Source organism: Pongo pygmaeus, chromosome X (assembly GCF_028885625.2).
Source record: "Pongo pygmaeus isolate AG05252 chromosome X, NHGRI_mPonPyg2-v2.0_pri, whole genome shotgun sequence".
NCBI lineage: Eukaryota > Metazoa > Chordata > Mammalia > Primates > Hominidae > Pongo > Pongo pygmaeus.
In genome coordinates this window covers 25,372,006-25,385,003 of record NC_072396.2, presented here as the reverse complement: position 1 = coordinate 25,385,003, position 12,998 = coordinate 25,372,006, and the positions used below count along the sequence as shown (strand labels likewise).

At 36.0% G+C, this 12,998-nt stretch overlaps 1 protein-coding gene across 4 annotated transcripts in view; it reads right to left on the bottom strand.

Annotated features, from left to right (window-relative positions):
* Window positions 1–12,998, bottom strand: part of POLA1 (DNA polymerase alpha 1, catalytic subunit) — a 304,219-nt gene that overhangs the window by 148,854 nt on the left and 142,367 nt on the right. For all 4 annotated transcript variants that reach the window (XM_054472674.2, XM_063659960.1, XM_063659961.1 and 1 more), the window contains 2 exons: window positions 9,528–9,706; window positions 7,681–7,812 (listed from right to left, as the gene is read on the bottom strand). In XM_054472674.2, coding sequence (XP_054328649.1) covers window positions 7,681–7,812; window positions 9,528–9,706 — 311 coding nt within the window. The remainder of the gene's footprint in view (window positions 1–7,680; window positions 7,813–9,527; window positions 9,707–12,998) is intronic.

The window sequence follows — 12,998 nt, the reverse complement described above, 5'->3', positions numbered from 1 at the left end:
TTGCCTTGAAGGAGTTATAGCCTAGTATCCATTTCCCAATGCTGACTTTGAGACTCTATTCACCAACACTGAAAAGGAAACTACTTTACTGGCAAACTGAAGGGAGGGCCAAGAGGAAACACAGCACAGTTTGGTATCCTTCTAAATGGATGTGAGAGGGAGAGCATAAGACAAAAGCTTCCAGATGGATACCTTGGAGATACCTTGAAAAGACCTGGGCATCACGGCCCTGGCCCAGGTGTGAATCTCTGGTGTTTCTGAGTACACAAAAGGAACACAGCTGAGCCATGTTTATTCACCATGTCTCAGATCGGAACAGTGATAATTAATAATGAGCTCTCTCTAGGCACTTTCTCAGCACCTTAAGTACATTATCCCATATAGTTCTCATTATGACCTTATGGGGTGGGTACTATTATTTACCATGATCATTTCATAGGCTAGGAAACTGTGGCTTAGAGAAGTTCAGTACCTAGCACAAGTTACAGATCTGGTAAGAGACTAGCAGTGGCTAGTCTGATCACTGATAAAGCTGAGTGCTAAGCTTTCAGAATGCAGGGAAAGCAATGGAAAGGGCTACGGCTATAACTGCCTCCATCCCCGACAAAAAACTTAGGAGGGTGGATATCCGTATGTGGGAAATGATATGGGTATGGGAGAGACTACAGCCCAAGCTCAGATCTCGATCTCGTCAGTGGCTCTGGGGGTTAGTCCTCAATAGGCAACAATATTCTCTGCAGTTTCAGCACCTCAGAATTTGGTGACGGTTCCATGTTAGTCCCCCAAAATCATGCTCTAGATCTGAGCCTCCCCAAACCGGGTTCATGCCATAAGGTTATGATTAAATGAAATAAAAGATAAAGGGGTCTTCTGATAAATATAGAAAATACAGGTAAATGTTAGTTATTCTACAAAGGATAAAAGTCAAGTGGCATAAATGGCTGCATCTGAACTTATTTGCTTATTAGAACTCCTTTACAACAATTAATACTATATACCATGATAAGCTGCTTGTATAGAATACATAGGTGGCATGTTTTAGGGAATTGGATTTGATCTGTTATTCACTTAGATTTGTACAAGGATAAATTACTTACAATGAGATTCTATTCCAATCACCACCAGTCCCTGGTTTCTTAATTTTTCTGTGAGAACATGCCATGGCATATCAGCAAAATGTTATACCTGACTCAAAATGAGCTTGCTTGACAACAACGACAATAACAACAAAATAAAAACATAACAACCCTCCATGAATGGACACTGGTGTTAGAATACCACATTTAAGGCCAGGCATGGTGGCTCACGCCTGTAATCTCAACACTTTGGGAGGCCAAGGAGGGAGGATTGCTGGAGGCCAGGAGTTCAAGACCAGCCTGGGCAACATAGTGAGACCCTGTCTATACAAAACTTAAAATAAAAAATTAGCTGGCCAGGTGCGGTGGCTCACGTCTGTAATCCCAGCACTTTGGGAGGCCGAGGCAGGCGAATCACGAGGTCAGGAGATCAAGACCATCCTGGCTAACATGGTGAAACCCCGCCTCTACTAAAAATACAAAAAATTAGCCAGGCGTGGTGGCGGGTGCCTGTAGTCCCAGTTACTCGGGAGGCTGAGGCAGGAGAATGGCGAGAACCCAGGAGGCAGAGCTTGCAGTGAGCTGAGATTGTACCACTGCACTCCAGCCTGGGCAACAGAGCAAGACTCCGTCTCAAAAAAAAAAAAAAAAAATTAGCTGGGCATGGTAGTATGTGCCTGTAGTCCTGGCTACTTGGGAGGCTGAGGCAGGAGGACTGCTGGAGTTCAAGGCTGCAGTGAGCCATGATCGTACCACTGCACACCACCCTGGGTGACAGAATAAGACTCTATCTCTAAAAATTAAAAATGAAAAAGGAATAAACATAAAGAATATCACATTTTAAAAATGCAGTTGGTATCCCTGGCATTCATTTATGTTTGGCTTCCCAATCAAATAGTATGAAGCAAAAAGAAATACTAATTTTCAATATGTTCTTTTCGTTTGGTTTTAACAAGATTTAGGATGAGTTCTATGGATTCCTAAAAAAATTACCCTTCTTCAAGCACCGCTGGGCAGCATGGATTGGGCTGCCTGTGATGTTGAATGGGTGGGATGGATATCTATTGCTTCTTTGTATGCCTTTTGTACCACTTACAATTATGCTGTTAGAGTCTACAAAAAAGAAACCAAATTTATTCTTTGTAAATGTTCTAAATATAAATGCAGAAGCAAGGAAATAAACAATAATTCCAAAAGTGCTTAAACTTTTTGAACTAATATACCTGTGATTCTACTGCATATTGCAACCTATAACCTAAAAACTATCAAACCACATCACCACAGGTAAGAAATGAGAAATTTTGAGGGTTATTGAACACTGCATATTTGCAATGAAACTACAGTAGTTACTGAATGCCATTGCATGGCTCTAAAACTCACAGGTCCACCTGCACAAGATAGCTCTGTTGAGAAGTGAAAGGCAATGGAAATGAGAAGCCCTGTTAGTGATTTACATGGGTGTGGGCAGGAGGGATAGAGTGGGAGGCTGCTTCATCTCTAATTTATCAGATTTATTTATTTAGTTTTGTGCATTCCTAACAAAATTACCCTTTTTCAAGTATTGTTGGGAGCCATGAACGGTACGTACTTGTGATGCTAAATGGGTATTTTTGTGGAGCAAATATTTTAACCAATATTTTACCCTGCCCTCATTGCACTTTTGATAAAAGGCAGCTCTAATTCAATCCCTGGCTTAACAACATTATGCTTGGGGGTTGTTATTAATTTTGTCTTCAAGGAATGCATATCCACTTTAAAATTTTAAAGTTTTTTTATTTAACTTGCAAAGATGAAAAACAAGCTTAATATGGAATCTTCACACACTACAAAACATCTCACTCTACTTCCTGGTGTGTGGCCTCGTCCAAAAGAACTCACAGCCACCATGCTAAGGCTCAGTATCATTGGTCAAACGCTCTCTTCTTCCCTAAGTGCTTAAACATGTGTGCATAAGGAAGTTTTTGCATCATAAGGCAACATACACTGCACATTATTTTTTAAATTCCTCATAAATGTGGGTCCAAAAGAGATTTTAAAATGTGGCTTATGACACAATATACTAAGAAGTAAAAGAGAAAAATACAAGGAGAGAACAGAAAGAGAGTAACAAAGCTAGGCATCCACTTTCTTTGCCACGTTATATAGAGATAGATTCTTCTAACAGGACAATGAAAGTACATTTAGGCTGGGTGCTATTGTGCATCATGATGATATTTCTGGTTAATGCCTCTTTGCCTGGTATTTGGTTTGGGGAAAAAACAAATTAAGGCTATTGAGTTGGGGACAAGCATATACTGAAATGCAGAGTTGTCAGTGCCGTAAAAAATAGAAAAGTAACAAAGAGCTTTATTTGTCATGGCTTTCATGACCTTAAAATATTGTAGAATTTTGTGTTAACCCAAGAATCCTGTATGCCACTAACAAATCTTCTGCCAATCTGACAGCAATGTAAAAAATTTTAAGGAAAAAACAGCAAAATATAACCTTTACTTGTCAGTTCCTTTGGCTACTAAACATCAAGATACATGTACTTCTGAAAGCAAGGGCTGTGGCAGAGATCACACATAACACAGAAAAGAAAGCACAGCCCCTGTCCTCAAAAAGCTTAATTCAGGAAAATTCTGAGATTATAAAGCCTACAACAACTTTCTATGGAGTGAGACCACCAATTTCTGGCCCTAGCAACTATCAGAGGTTATCATATGCATGGTACCAAAAAGCTGTTCATGTGTTCTTTGAGATGGAGGGCCAGCCCCATCTAGGGCCAGCAATATCTCAATGTTTAAAAGTCATAGTAAAGTACTCATATAATGTACAAGTGGCTAGAAACACTAGAAGGCTAGTGGGGAACACACTTTGCCCCATCAGAATACTCTAAAACCTGCATAAGCCATCAGTGAAAATTTAGGAACATATTTGAGTTGACTATTACGATTGCATCTTCTAGAGGCTCCACCGTTAGAGGCAAATGGCTCTTTAAGTATTAAAATGAGAGTTTAATATACTTTAAAAAGAACAGTACTTGAGATGAATGTAAACGACCCAATATCCTCCTCCCAGGTACCAAGAGGGGTCACATTTCCCATTTATCAGCAAGTCATCAGGATAGGCCAGCATCTCAATCTCAGACTCTCTTCTATGGCTGCTTCTTGGATGGCTGAGGGGAACACTTCAAAAATGAACCAGCTAAACAAACTTCCCAGCAGCACTTGACAGAGCTACACCTATTCTTCCCATTTCCAAAGCAGTGGAGAATTAATTACCAGTTCTATGGATCTATTGTAAGTATAATAGACTAAAGAGCTATCACAGACACATTTATTGTAAAAGCACAATCCCAAGAGTGTCTAGTGGAGGGCCAAAACGATTAACACAAATGCTTTGTCAGATCAAAGATAAAACCTGCACCGCCCAATTGAGGAATGAATTAGAACAGTGGGTTATCTTTCAAATTAACCAGGGCAGTTAGTGAGGAAAATTTCATGAAAGTGTAATTCTTAGCCTTTGTGAATCCACACAGCAGGCATTCTGCCAGCTGACAAGATGATGAAATTTTCATGCTTAAAAAAAGCCCTCTTCATTTCCCAATTTAGATTAGCTAGTGTTTCTCTCCCTTTTGTGTGTGTATGTCTATTTGCTCTTCTGGAGCAGAATTTAAGGGGAGGGGGAACACATATCAATTTTTCACTGTAAAACGGAATCTTTCAAAAACAACCCTAAAAGCTTATAGTTATTGTCTTTAAGCTGCCTTTTTATGATTTTCAAAAATACCAGTTCAATTTTAACTTTATACAAAGGAACCAACAAGGACCAGGGCATGAAATCAACTTTGAATTAAGGCTTTCTGTGCTACCTCAAAGTCTTTCAACACTTCATCAAATCTCAAAACAAAGCATAGAGTTGTCTTCTTCCTAAAGAAATTAATATATTACTTAAAATATCCTGGCTCAGTGCTTTCTGTATTTCTATGTATATCAAAGTTTAAATGTTATAGGAAACTAGAATTCAGGGGATACAATCATTGCTATAGATGAGGAGCAAAAAGCCTCTCCTCTCCCATAAAGGAGCCAATATTTATTAAAATATTATAATGTGATACAGATTGCTTCTCAGATAAACTTAAACAAATATTTGTTATATCATATTTACTCAGTCCTGTTAATTCATGACAGAAGGTAACAGAATATGTGATGTACTTTTCCAAAATTAAAGTGATTTAGAAGTATACTTTGTTACCCCAAACTTTTGTCCCTTTTTTCTTGACAATCTAATTTCTTAGTCATCTAGAACTATGTTTCTTGGCAAGTTACAGTGTTTGGTCAAGTACCATATTCCATTCATCTTCCTGGAGTCCCTTCCTCATGAAGATACCCTCCTTTCTCAGTGCAGGTTGACTTCTCCTGCAGTGTTTCTAAGACTAAAATTAAAACAATATTGAGACTCTTGCCTTCATTTCACAAACAACTTTTATGTCCAGTGGGTAGTATTTTTTAAGTTGCTAAATAGGAGAAAACCATTTTGGTAATTAGCTTCAGAGACAGTCACTTAACCTCAATACTTACTATTAATATCCTTACCTCAGTACAGTTGCTATATTAGTCTCCAATTGGATTACCATCACCATGATATATCACACAGAACTAATAACTGTAATCAGTATCACTCGAGGCACAATAACAAAAGAAACTCAATGCCATGTCCCTCTAGGAGGAAACGGGATGGTCTACCAATAAAGTAGAACCTAAAGGTATAGGGGCTTTTTGTACAAAAGCTCTGATCTGGAAAATATTTGAAATATTTGTTTAGCATGAGGCCATAAGAACGAATAACGGATTTCGCTCTCTGCCATCCAATCACATATAATTCAGATCAGAAAGTAGAGAAATAAGTTTCTAATTTTGAAGACAGTCATATCAGTTTTTAACCCCAAGAGTGACATGTGGCTATTTTGATCAGAAATCCCTTAGAAATGTCAATCAAGTGGGCAGTTAACTACAAAAACCTCTTACTTGATGTTAGTGAGATGGCTGGCAAAAAGACAATTAAAGCAAATGCTCTAGAAACCTTGTGTTAAATATCTGGATCCCTAAAAGTAGGTTATTCAGCTTGAAAAATACTTATATAACCACCACCACAACATATACACAATTAGGTTAGAAATCAGTCTTTCAGTCAGGGCATATTTCTAGCTATACAGAAGATCATTTTTCAGAGTATTTGCAACTTAGTCAAAACAGACTATTCCCTCTTAAAGAAGGAAATAGATAAGTTTCTTCTAGTATTAACATTTCCATGGTGAAGATCTTGATAGACTAAACACAGAGAGAAAGCTCAGAATTCTTCCCAAGAGTCAAGCAAGGATCATATTCTGTTCAATGAGGCCTGTAAATGAGGAGCTGAATAGTTTTGATTTGGCCTAAATTTTCATGTGCTGCACATTTCACCTACTGAGGAATGTGACCCCACAGACAACTTTTATTCCCATCCACTGTTCAGTAAGGGCAGCACAGGATTATTCACTAAAATGTTTCAGATTTTCCCAAAATGTAGTCATAATTATTATTTTTAAATAATCTTTAGGCAAACTGACTTGCTTTTCTGATAAATATATTCAACACCGAAATCATAATACTGGAACTCTATGTTTTTACTCTTCATCTTAATGATCTGATAGTTAACTTTTCATATAATGAATTCTATTTTAAAGAAGAAAATGCTGTTATATGTTAACTAATACATGAGTAAAAAGTACAGAACAATCTTTAGAAAAGTCATAGGTCTTAACTAAGACATGAGCTTTTTTTTTTTTGGAAATGTGTTGCCAATGTAGCTTTTAAAAAGAAGTTACAGTAAACTTTCAAGTAACAGAAAATTTGTTTAGATGACAAATGACATACTGAAACACTAAGAAAAATCACTGTGAAGTTTTTAATTTTTGAAGAGAAAAAAACTAATTCATGTGAAATGTGTTAAAAACAAAAACTCTGAATAAAAGCCTTCTTTCCAATGAAGACAAATCACTCACTGTTCTGGCATTTTTACTATAAATTTATAAAAATTAGATATTCTCTTTTGAACGCCAGAAAAAGTGCATTTAAATTTAAAAGATATTTGATTTCCTCAGAAAACTAGGGTATGGAGTGGTTTAGAGCGCCACATAAACACAAAGTATTAGTTTTGTGTGGGCAGTCTACTAAGATCACCACACACGATCTTATGGCTCTACTTGCTGACAATAGCCAATAGTGATTTTTTTCTTCCTTTATCCAAAGATCTGAGCAATCATTTAATTAGTTTTATTTAGGTAACAATAAACTAAAACATTTCTTAATTATATTCTGGCTTTTTTAAAAAAAAAGTAAAAATTTCATTATTTAAAATACTGCTCATAAATGAAAGAGATGTAATGTCTGAGAGAAATTATCAAATAATTTGTCATGCTAATATGCCAAAATTACATACTTTATCATATTTGTATTAATAGTATTTCACTAGGAATTTTTCCCAAAAGTCTTTTCAAAATTTTACAGTTTCATGAAAATCAATAAACAAGTACCAAATCTCAATAAGTTGTGTATGTAAGAATGTCATTATGGATACTTACATCATAGTACTTTTTAATGAAACGTCTAATGTCCATGATCAATTTGTTGCTCAGTTGTACTGTAAAGGTCAGAGGTGAAGCCTTACAATCGATGTTACTGCAACGATACAAGCTGGGCTCCATATCGGTTCCCTACATAAGTCAGGAGAAGTATACAAAAAGTTACTGTGAGGCTATAAAAGGGTTTTTGTGCTTAAAAACTTACATGCTGTCCTAGTGTTGAATATTCTTAATTCGTTTTATTGGTGAGTTTTTAACCCTATATCCTCAATTATTTTCCTCCCAAAGACTGCTTTAGTCATACATACCTTCCATTCCTTGCCATCATCATAATGGAGTGCAAAGTCGAAGGGAAAACCCTGAAATCACTATTTTACATTCACTACACGAGGGACTCTATGGATAAAATAATTTTCCCTCTGTAAATACCAGTGAAGTCATGTTACTGGAAATAAACCTCTTTCTCAGAGATACTGATTAAAAACTTTAAATTTGTATTTATTCATTACAAACTTGAAGAAAAACAAGAGCCTTTATCACATTAGTTTGTTTTCATCTTGTCAAGTTAATTTTAAAAATAAAGTCTAAAAGTTAAAAGTGTAGTACCACAAAAACAGTATCACTTATTGTCTGCTTAGCAAATCTAAAATTTTGGCAATTTTTCCAAAAAACGAAGTGTATTGGGGGAGGGAGGCAGGAGAAGTAAAAATTTGAAATAAATAAATATTAATATTTGGAGAAAACATTTTGTTTTGTTGTGTTTTGTTTTAAACAAAGACAAGGCAAATGTAATATATAGCAAAACTGTTGGGATTTCTGAAGCATTTGTTTTCCTTTCTGATACTTAAACATCTTGGTTTCCTGCTCCAATCTGGTACATAACCCTACCCGCCACGCTAAGCAATTCCAGGTGGAAGAGATTTCAGAGCTTGACATCGGCTCTTCCACAGTTAGCCCATCTGCAAGTCGTCAAGCCTCCATGCAATTAACTATCTTATTTACAGCTGTAATGAAGAAAAACTCAAGGATTTAGCAAGTATTGCTGATCTGTGTCTGCCTCTTCCTTGCACTTGCTTCCAAAGACTGCTTTGTTTTGATTCAAAAAAATGCAAAACATCTGCTGTTTGTCCAAATTAACTTAAAATAATTACTTTTAATTTAGATAAAGGGTGTCTTTTCTTTCCGTTTCAAGGTTTTACACAGTTCTGCTGCCTATTCCTTTGCCAATGGCTAGTACATGCATAACACTGCAGTGGAAATCAAGTAAACTGGCCAAGTTTCAAGCTCTGATCCAAGGTCAATAATACATTTTTTGGCAGTACTTCTTGAAAGGAATGTCTCCCTGTGACTTTTTAAATGTCTAATATGCAAAGACAGCAGAAAAGATAAGAGTACCTTTGCAAAATGGAGGTAAGTGGGATGTGTAAAGACAAACACAAACTTTCCCAAAACACTTAGTTCCCATTAACTTGATTTAAGATAAGGAAAAATATTGGTCTAAGTCTTAATAGATGGGGGTTGACAGTGGGACAATACAGGTTACTAATTAAGAAATTATAATAAAAATACTTTAAGATAATTTAGAATTTTTAAGGGATTCCACTTAAAAACCAAGGTCAAGCACTCTAGGAAGCCAAAACAATATTCAAGCACATTCAAGTAAGAGTTTTCAAACAGAAATAAAAGCAAGCTGTGAAGGTAGATTTTACATGATGCTAAAATTCTTTAAACACATGAAAGCAACATGTGTGTGTTTATTTCGCCCTTTTTATATACCCCATAGTGGGGGAAGGGGGTAAGGCCTTTATACAAGTTCACTCATAAAATGAAAGACAGAAACAACTAACCGAACCATCAAAGACATTATCATAAATATTCTCAGTTCCACATGTAGGGCATGGACATTTGAATCTTTCACAGTCCCTGTATTTCTCTTCATCAGTGAGCTGTGCTGGGCCACCAAGTAGAGCATCATTCTCTTCATCTTTATGATAATGATGAACTCTAAATTGGGTGGGGTCAAGTCCTATTAATGTAAAAGAAAAAAACAAATTCAGAAAAGTATTCCAAAAATACCCCAAAGAAGAAAACTCCCACAAAAAATTATTTTAAATTCATGCACGTACACACAACCATTTGAACTCAAGAGCACATGGACAAATGACTTCTCTTTTTACAAGAGATACTTTATAAATAAAACAAGTAACTGCAACAACACAACACAGAAATATGTCACTGAACATATGGGTTTGGAAGCACCTACATCGATAGAATGTTTTTTATTATTCTCTTAAAGTTACAATGAAAACCTCAAATAAATGTGTACTAAGAAATTCTCTTAAAATCAAAGTCACAATTAAAACTGAGAATAAAATCAGAGAATAAAAATCCCATTAAAGAAAACAGGTTCACTGCCATTACAACTCCTTCAAGTGCAGACACAGCTAACCCTGATTTCAATGCAGTAGTCGATTTCATCTTGGCTCAGTAGTTAACAGCATGTAGGTTGCAATCTAATTCAGTGGTTAAAATTCAGTAGCAGCATCTGAGACAAAATGCAACATGGTTTTCTTGATGTTCGAAATTCAGAAATTTAAAATATGTGCAAAAACAATGGGTCTACGGATTCTATAGGCCAAAATGTCCCTGAGAACCCTGAAACCAAATATACCTTCCATATTTCATTCAAAACAACATAAGAAATCAATCAATGCATGTTTATGCTATTTTGTTTCCACAAACTAATTAAAGAAAAGAAACATTTTTAGGGCAACCTATTTAATTTACCCTTGGTCAAAACATGTGTGCCAAAATTCACTATTTGAATTTACACTTAAAAATAATTATTCTACACTGTTTCTTAGAATTTTAGGGATTGCTAAGGGATGCTTTCAAGAAAAGATTGTAAGAGACAATATTTCTATCTTTTGGAAATCTAAGGAAAAGCTTTTGGAAATCTAAGAGAAAACTATCTTATTTTAGTATAAAGGTAAATAAGTAATATAAAACAGTCACTAAGCCAAAAGCTCACAAATACCAAAAATATCTAAAAATTGTTTAAAATTTATCAACAGCTACATAGGTAGATAAATCTAACAGATGCATTCAGAATTCAGCGACAGAATCCTAAATCCTATTTGGTCAGCTGTCAAGCGACATCTAGTAATTATAAAATACTGGAGGCTGACTCTTCACAGTTGAAAGGGGCCAAACAAAGAATAAGACAACTGACACACAGAGTCTCACTTTTCTCACCTGCGAAACGGAGGTAGCATCACTGATCATACGCTTTTGAAGTTTAAATTGGATAATATATAACAAACCGAGTTCAACGCTGCCTACTGCGTGGCAAGCACTAAATAAATGTCATTGGAATGAAAAAATAAAATAGTGAATGAACATCATTTAATCCAGACTATACTCACTCAAGATTATGCATTTAGAAAACTATATGAGACATGTTCATGCTGCATATGAAGTTAATAGCTACTCTTTGTAGGAATTAAAGTATTTCCTAAAGTGGTAGTATATGATAAAAACAAAGAATACACATTCAGAACAATTTGAAAAGCTGTTCTTCATTAGTGACATAAATTATGTTAACATGGGCCACTTGTCACCAAGACACTATACATTTTTATTTTACAAGTTACCTAACCCCTAAGATAAATAGCAAATTAGAGAATTATGTGGGAATACATATATCCTCACATTTAAAGCTAAGGATGGTCAGAGGAATTGAGAGAGACCACACCGGTGAATGAGGCCAGTTAGTCTCTGTAGTGAGGGGTAACTGTCGCTAATTCAAACTCTAGTTGTGAATCCAAGTATTCACATAATGTTTTGATTTATTTGCAATTATGAGAAAGCAGCTTCACTTTTTCTCTGACCCTATGACTATTAATCAATTTCCCAGGCCAACACCTAATCAAAAGATAAGGAAAAAGAAAATAAGCAAGACTTTTCTAAAAGGCAAGTTTCTTTCACAGTCCAAAAATAAGGGAACAAAACAATGCTGGGTTTGCACATATACAAAATTGGCCAGGCTACGAAAAGGAACCAAGAGGAGCTACTCTCTACCCCTCCCCACCAGCCATGGCTCACTTGGTGCACCTGAGTGCATGAACCTGCAAGCACTGACCCGGGACAGCCTGCCTGCAGAGTAAGCCAAAAGTGGGTGTGGGCCATTTTGTTACTTACTTTTATGGAGAAACACCCAAATGACTGGCTGCAACTTGCGAAAAATACCAGGCCCTATGAAATGTCTACTCTAAATGTCTACCCTAAATATCCATTTCTACAAATCACTCAATCTTCCCATGGCAGTAACAAAGTCAACTAGCTCAGCTAATTACTTCAGATTTATTCCCAAGGTGATTTTTTTTTTTTTTCAGGGGAAGGAGCTTCAATCTCAGTACTTTGGCCATAGTTCAATGCTAAAATGTAAAAATATAAAGGGAGAAGAGACTGTAATGAGCTTAAAATATTAGGTATATAATGATTCTTGTACAAGTTACTTAAATACCAAAATGCCATTTAAAAAGTTATTTTCTTGGGAGAGGAGTTATAAGTTCAACAGGCAAACCACAGACGGCTAAATTACATCATTTTAAGAAAACATACAATGTCATGTTAAAAAAATAAGGATCATTGCTGCTGGAATCTTTTTTGAAAAGGTGAAAATCCAGGGTTAAACAAGCCCCAAACTTAGTCAACACATACATTAGTTTTTCCAAATTCTCATAAAACTGGTAACAGCAGCTTATTTCGAAGTTTCAGTAGACTTTAAAGTTTTACTGCTTATACCCTAAACTCATTAAGGCTGGAGTGAAACAAGAAACAAGTATCTGGTGCTGCCACCTACAGGTAGAGATTCTGAATTTTAAAATGTGCAAAACAGCAGCTACATATAATTCCATTTTTAATTGTTGTCACTCCAAAATTAAACACTTCCGTCAAAAATGACATTAAAGCAAAATCTTTATTACTGCACTTGCCCTACATGCATATACACCGTATAATTAATGTTACACTGCTTACATTAGTCTGAGCAAGAAATGCAAAACTGAATCCCAAATTCCTTATTGCTTCTACTGAAAGCTTTCTCTGAACTGGCTTAAAGGAACAAACTTTATGCCCCATTTGAGAAAAGTAACTTCCATTTCTTTTAGGCTAGCTCTTGACAGGTGACTTAAGTCTTTTGGTGAGGCACAGAATGAAGGAAGAAGCAGCCTGTCTGGGCTTTGCAAAACTAGTTATCTGGAGAAAGAGCAGCCGTGGTTTCCCCCCAGAATAGGCTGAGATGATGTACGCTTTAA